General features: G+C 52.7%; 2 protein-coding genes across 2 annotated transcripts; both read right to left on the bottom strand.

Moving 5' to 3' along the window:
• Positions 1 to 62: 62 nt before the first annotated feature.
• On the bottom strand, positions 63 to 1,132 carry NGA_0684800 (uncharacterized protein; the record flags this gene model as incomplete). Its single annotated transcript, XM_005853291.1, has 3 exons — positions 864 to 1,132; positions 156 to 766; positions 63 to 105 (listed from the first exon to the last, which is right to left on the bottom strand). Exons 1-3 carry the CDS (start codon positions 1,053 to 1,055, stop codon positions 63 to 65), a joined length of 846 nt encoding a protein of 281 aa, XP_005853353.1. The 5' UTR covers positions 1,056 to 1,132.
• A 1,681-nt stretch (positions 1,133 to 2,813) lies between these two features.
• NGA_0684900 (carbon catabolite repressor protein 4-like 4) lies at positions 2,814 to 5,374 on the bottom strand (the record flags this gene model as incomplete). Its single annotated transcript, XM_005853292.1, has 3 exons — positions 5,243 to 5,374; positions 4,014 to 4,898; positions 2,814 to 3,929 (listed from the first exon to the last, which is right to left on the bottom strand). The coding sequence occupies exons 1-3, from the start codon at positions 5,345 to 5,347 to the stop codon at positions 2,814 to 2,816; spliced, it is 2,106 nt and encodes a 701-aa protein (XP_005853354.1). The 5' UTR covers positions 5,348 to 5,374.
• Positions 5,375 to 7,147: the final 1,773 nt, after the last annotated feature.

The following is a 7,147-nucleotide window of genomic DNA, read 5'->3' as shown; positions in this document are numbered from 1 at the left end:
CCGCCGGCTCGCTGCTCCCATGCCGGTGCAAATGGTGAGGATAAGATCCCTGCCGGTGCGGCTCAGGGAGCTGTGTGGGTTGGAAAGGGGCCAGGTCCGATCGATCTTGCAGTTGCTGCAAGGAGGGCAGCTCGGGGGGGGGAAGTGGGTTAGACGGGCCTCCGGGGAGGTAGGGGGTGGCCATGGGTGAGTAATAGGGGTGGAAGGAGGGCGAAGCTTGCAGACTGCCCAGGTGTCCCCGTCCATGTTCTCCCATGGGAGCCACGTGCATGTGGCGGCTTGCCTCGGCTGGCTGAGGGTAGAGGGGATCGGGGGGGCCAAGCCGCGCGTCCGGAAACTGCGTGGGGGGTCCGACTGTCTCCTGCTCCTCTTCGTCTTCGCCCAGGCAGGACGAGGCGACCCGCGCCGAGAGGGTGTCGAGGGAGAAAGGATCGTCCTCCTCCCGGCCCGGTGCATGGTCGTGTGTCACTGACCCTACAAGGGATGATGGTTGCTGCCCGTGCTCCTGGGACTGCTGGCGCTTGGGAAGGAAAGGACGCGAAGACGAAGACAGAAGCGAAGGGGAGGCCGTGAGTGAGGTGGAAGATACGGGCGAGAAGGTGTTGAGGGTGGTTGCGGAGACGGAGGACGGCACGCGCGACTCGGGGGAGGGAGACAAGGTGTTGGCAGGGGAAGAAGCCACCGAGGGGGGGGAATGACCCGCCGAAGCCGAGAGAAGATGTGGTTGGGCGCTGTAGAGGAGCAAACCTTGGCAAAAGGATTTCCACTGTGCCGATGTACGGGTGGGAGAGGAGATGTGCATGTTTCATTCCGGTGGGTCACGTCTAGGGCATGTGACAGCGATTCAACTCCCCTCCTCGTACCTGCGGCTCCTGCTCCGGTGGACAAAGGGATGCCAATGTCATTTCTACGCCACCATTCTCATACACTCCACCTTCTGATGCTTCCATCAGGAGAGCTTGGATGTACGGGGCAAAGGTGCCATCATCTAGACCCATCGTTCTCAAGCTGTCATGCAGCCACAGTTGGAAAGGAGTAAGTTGAATGCCGTTCATGCTTCCGAACGCCGAAACAAGGCGGGAAATTACCGCACCCCGGTCCGCTTCCGTTACAAGAGCAGAACTGTGATTATGAATGCGAGAATGTGCATGTCGATGTCCGGGAATGGCATAAAGAGGGCGTGCAAGTAGCCCTGGTTCCGACCCGACTCGGGCGTTCAAGCGGAGGGCGAGCGATCCGATCTTCATCTGGCTCTTGTCGGAATCGTCCGTTTCACGGGGCACGCACCTATGTTCAGAACTTATTGTTTAATGACTGCGTACTGCTAAGGTTATACTGATTGTTTGGACAAATTTTCAATGTTAAAATCATTATGGTTACTTTTGTTATATTTTGTTGTGCTCGTGCACATTTCGCAAATTAATACCCATACATGTATCTGATCTTATATATGTATATATTCATGTTCTCCCATTAATATTGCATGTACTCAATCCTAAACCCAGACAATTGTAAAGCATATGCACATGTGCTTCATGTGTAAAATGTAAAAAACATAGAGGTAAAAATTAACCATCAAGATAACCTGCCTCCCTGTTTTCTCCAGGCGCCTGAGAATATGGTCACATAATTTGTACAGGACACCGATGGAAAGTTCCGCAACTTCCATGAAAACGCAGCGCCATCCGTGTGCGAACACGACGTCGTGAAATTGCAATAAATCATTCATGGCTTGCGGTGTCCTGCTGGATTAAGGTGGAAATTCCGTCTCAATTAAGTAATGGCCAGATCGCATGCCGCATGTGCGGCAGACGCGATGGGATCAAACTTCCCTTTTCATCCTTTGGAAGAAGTGATGGCAAAGCGCGTCGCGCGAGTCTTGAAGTGGGGCAACCTTTCATCCACCAATACGCTAGCCGGACTGCCGATTACTTTGTCAGGCTGGTCGGCTCCAATGCATTGGACATCGGGAGCAAGCATCTTTCGGTTGAGGTGTCGGAGAGACTTTAGCTCCCACATAGTCACGCGCTTCTGGAAAAACGTGCAGGATCCCATTTGTCACCTACATATTGTAACCCTAACAACGGATGCTGGACCCCCGCGCCTCAGATGACGACTTATTGCGATCAATCGCTCCTCGCAAATCCCTGAGCGCGTGGTCCACCCCCTGCGCTTCGCATTTCAAAGATCTCGCATCGTGTTGACTGTCATCTCCTTGATCCGGCAGCGTACAGACTGCTTCGAGGGGCTGCGATATTGCTACAAGGGCCTGAGTCTGCTGAAAACGTCGGGCATTTAGTATTCTCCGCGGCGAGCGAAGGATGTCAATGGCCGCAAGGGGACTGACTAAGTGTGTATTTCGCTTGCAGCTCGAACAGCTTGATAGTTTGGTTTTTTTTTTGAATGTTTCTCGTGTTAAGTAGCGCATGACAAGCTAGTAGGATCTGGGATCATCCAGGTCGAGCTAGACTACCGAATGAGCCACTAAAAGTATGAAAAAAATAAGCCTTTGTAGCAAGTTCGTACCAAATATATGTATATATAAACGATTGCGAGTGCTCAGGCACTTCTTTTTTTGGGGGGGTTTTGTGCGACATTAAGACTTCCGAATTGGCAATCTCGATCGTCTTGCATGCGTACTCCCCGTACTTTGCCCATTTAAGACCGGACTCCTGGGGAAGAGCTGAATGTCAACACATTGCGAACGGCTCTGGATAGTTAATAGATGACACAAGGCAGGAACTCATCAAAATATACAGGCCAATCTGTACAAACGCGCAATTTGTACGGCATTTAAAAGGCCATGATCTGCCTCAATTTTCCCTTAATACTTCCAGCTTGTCATTACTCTTTCCACTTCCACCATGCTTGGACCTCTCAATCCGAAATCGTAGCTTAGCTGAGACGGGGACATGATCGGAGGGGATGCATTCCTGGTCCTCTACGGCTGGCAGTGGCAGACCGTACACCGCCTTTTCCCTCTCCTCCCCTTTACTTACTAAAAACATTTGCCCACCTTCCTCCCCCGCCAAACGGACATCCATGACAGGGGAGACATCTACATCTTCAAGAAATACCCCCTCCCTTCTCTCTTTGCCTATCGCCAACCCGTCACCCGTCTCCCAACTTTTTTTTCCGGAAACTCTTTGTCCCTCGCCCGTGACCCAAATGTAGTCGACCCGAGACCGGCCTTGCAAGGTGATACTGGTGGGACCGAACTCCTCCCCCAAAACGTCCACATACCCCATCTCCTCCCTCATCGCAAGATACATAGGTGTGTAAACCTTCTTTCTCTCGACCTCCGTTTCCCCCGTCCGCCCATCCGGAGTTCTTCCCTCGTTTGCCAAAGAAGGCTCTTCCGGGCCTAAGAATGGGGCTTCGTTTCCGTCCATCATGATCAAGGTGGGGACCTGCCCCCACGCCCGATTCCTTTGCTCCTGCCTTTCCACCGTCCCCTTTTCCCCTCCCTCCGTCTCTACCAGACCCCAGACCTTTCGAATTTCTCGCAATGCCCGCTCTAATTCCCGGACCTGGACTGCCCGCACCCCTGGCGCCGCCCGCAGTTCCGGAGAGTGGGCCAACTGCGAGCACACGGTCAAGAGTCGTTGCCCCGTCGCGCGGTGCTCCAATAAGGCGACCACAGCCACCCAATCGTCCCACGACTTTCCCTCGCATCTGGTCAACCCTTCTGGTGCCGTGAAGGTCCAGGAATCCACGAAATCCTCCGAAACTCCCTCCTCCCCACCCTGCCCCTTCAACATGCTTGCCTCATCTGCCCCTCCCTCCCCATTGTCGCTCGTCTCGCCCGCCACGATCCTCCCCTGCATCTTTAATGTGGAGCGGAAGAGGGGTAAGGCATCTGCGTCGACCTCCCCACGCGTACGGGCCGTCGGGCAATCAGGGATGCCATTGGCGGTTGGCTGCTGCTGCTGGCATTGTCCTTGATATTCTCCTCTTTTACAGGAATGCGGTTGGTGGTGTCCATGTTGTTGGTGCTTTTCTTCGGAACATACCATGTACGCTTCTGCACTGTAACGCACGACTGCCACGGCCCTTGGCCCCTTTCCATCCATCTCCCCGAGCGCCCCGCCGTGAATCGCCTCCTCCTCCTCCTGAGGAACGCCTCCGAGCCGGCACAGGCGCAAAACACGGGGATTGTAGAATATAGCACAGCCGTCCCCCGTTGCCCGTGCATGCCGATGTTTGTACACGGCCATCCGCAGGCCTCGTGCTTCCAGGTGCTCCCTCACGTCCTCCACTTTGTCTACTTCCTCTAAGCCCAGCACGTCCGCCTGCAGCCCCTCGATCACCTCCATGATGGCCGGACCCCGGAGATTCCACTCCATTCTATGCTGAAAACGTGAGATCCGGTCCATGTCTGCCGCGCTCAGGCTCATAAATGTCGCCATTTCCAGAGCCACTTCCCGAAACTCCTCCTCGATCCGGCCGTCCGACAGTTCGAAATGCTCCAGAACCCCCTTGTGGTGACTATGCCGCCGGCGTAGTACGAGGACCCGACGTAACCACACATTAAAACGGTCGATCGCCGCGGCGCGGTCCACCGAGCCTGCCAGGGTCTCGTCTATGTCTTTCCTGAGGCCTTCGGCTTCTTTCCAATCGTCCAGAGAAAGACTGTACCCCAGCGGAAAAAGCAAAGCGTGCTCCACGACTTGAAAGTCCGGATTCTTCCGATCAAAAAGATAATGGGCCAAATATGTGTTCCCCTGAGTATTATTGTTGATGTTGCGATGAAAAAAATCGAACGTAGCCGTCTCCAACAGGCACTTGAGCGCAACTGCTGGACCTTCCGTATGCACATCCTTCGCTGCATCCGCATGAGTCAAGACGTCGATGCGGTATGGATTGGTGGGCTCGTGATCGAACAAGCGCAGGTACTTCTTAGCCACACACCAGAGGTCAATAAAAAGCTTGCTGCGTCCCGCTCCAAATGTTTGAAAGCGAGCTTCGTCAAAGGCGTCTCCCGTGTAATGAGGGACAGTAGGAGACACACCCCGAAATCCGTACCAGAACCATGGCTTTCAAGAAACATGATTTCGACAAGAAGAGGAGGAAATATAGTGTGATTCATGAGAACAGAAGATTGAATAAACAGATCTTAAATATGTTAGAAACAGGATACGTCGACATAAAGACATGGAGCCACAGCATCAAGTCATAGAGCTTCTATTACTTTGTACACTTTGATTTATGATACATAAGAAAGACATGAAATTGCCCCTACCCGAAGATTGTTGGCCAAGTTGGCGGCAAGGATGTTGTATTGGGAAACCTGGAGGGTAAAAGACAAGCTTTTGGCCGCCGATGACATCAAAGGCATGGGTAACATGCTGAGCGCACTTGTTGTTATTGCTGTCAATAATGGATGTACACAGATTTCGAGATTATTTTACAGATCTATCCTTTCAGAACAAATGAAGAGTTACTTAAGCGCCTTGCGCACCTTCGATAGCCACTAATTGTCGAATACAACCGCGTCCTATTAATTTGAAGCTCATGGCTTCCTCAGTTCTGAGTGTGATTCCCCCCGTATCATTCGTCATGCGCAGGCAACCAGGCATTTTCCTGGCACATGGTTGCCGGCAATTACTGCTTGGGGTCGCGGTGTACGTACTCGCTTTTTTCGGTATCGCCGAAGCGTTTCGTTCCCGGAGATACCGAGGCCCCCGGGAAAAGCATGGGGAAGCTTTGTCCCTCACCTTTTTAATGTTAATCGCTCGCATGGTGTATATTTTACCAGCATAAAATGTGTTGGGTCGGTGTTTAAAACCTGTTTGGGTACTCGATCCCCCAAACCGACGCCATGCAGCTGCAAGATGTGGACATTTCTGGTTCCCTGTTTTTACCTGAACCGCATGAGGCTTCCTATTTTGTGGAGTGAAAATTCTTACTCGTACAGGCAGAGACTACTGTCGGCAAGTAATGCTTCATTTTCAAATGCCACATCAAGATACAATGCGCCGAAACTTTCGTTTCTTGTTTTTGGTAATGCAATGCACAATTTCTTCTAGAAAAGTTTACATGATTTTGCAGCAAAGTTAATGCCTGCTATGGTGAAATCGGCGTAGGAAATTGTGGAAAGGTAAATAACAAGATTTTTAAAGCCACGCGATACACTTAAAACTTGAGCGCTAAACCCGAAATCCGAAGTAGCTGTGCATAAACATAAAGATAGAAGATGAGTCACACGATCTACTACCTTTGTGTCATAATTCCTTCAGTACACCAGCGCCTAGACCCACCGTGCGTATTTTTTTATGTTGCTTCCAAACATGATACTCGATTTAGCAGGCTATATCTTTTCATCCGTTTCTACCAAAGCTCCAACCCCAGCCCACCCTCCAGCCACTTCCAACCTGACCATGACCTGCCTTTCATCGCGATCAAAGCTCCAGGATTCAATCGAAATGCTCCTTCACCCGTTGCTCGACATTTCCTCTCGCACGCGCACAGTTTCTAACCTACCCGCCTACCCCCTCGGCTCCCTCCGCTCTTCTACCATCCCCTTTTACGTCCCCCTTCCCTCTTTAATCTCCTCCCTCCTCGCCTCATATGTAACCCTGCGGATTCTGCTGCTGCCACCGCCATAAGTCCCGGGTCATGTCGTCCAAGCCCCGGGTAGCTTTCCAGCCCAATTCTCGCTCTGCCTTGCTGGGGTCAGAGTAGACTTCGTCGAGGTCCCCCGGTCGCCTGAAGGGAGGGAGAGGGGAGTGGAGGGGAAGGGAGGAAATCAGGGTTTCATTGCCAGCCACGACACGGTGAGGGAGGAAGGAAGAAGGAGGAGGCAGTACGGGGGCCACAAGAAGGGGTGAAAGAGCGACACGATGGCTGGAGCGAGTGGTTTGGAGAAAAGCTGCCACAAAGGGGAGTGAGAACCCACCGCTCCCCAATCACGTAATTGATCTTTCGGCCCGAAGCTTTCTCCATGGCGGTGACCATCTCCAGGACACTGTAGCCCTTCCCTGTCCCTAAGTTGAAGACAAAGCAGCCTCCGTGGTGCCCCCGGGCCTTGGCGTAGTCGAGCGCGGCCAAGTGACCTTCCTAAAAGGGGCAGGGGATAGGGAGGGAGGGAGGAAAAAAGGGAGGGAGAGAGGAAAGGAGGGAGGGAGGGGCGGCGGAGGGGACATAA

Source organism: Nannochloropsis gaditana (assembly GCF_000240725.1).
Source record: "Nannochloropsis gaditana CCMP526 unplaced genomic scaffold scaffold971, whole genome shotgun sequence".
Taxonomy (NCBI): Eukaryota; class Eustigmatophyceae; order Eustigmatales; family Monodopsidaceae; genus Microchloropsis; species Microchloropsis gaditana.
Note: the sequence above shows the minus strand (reverse complement) of the source record. Positions and strands in the feature narration are given on the sequence as shown.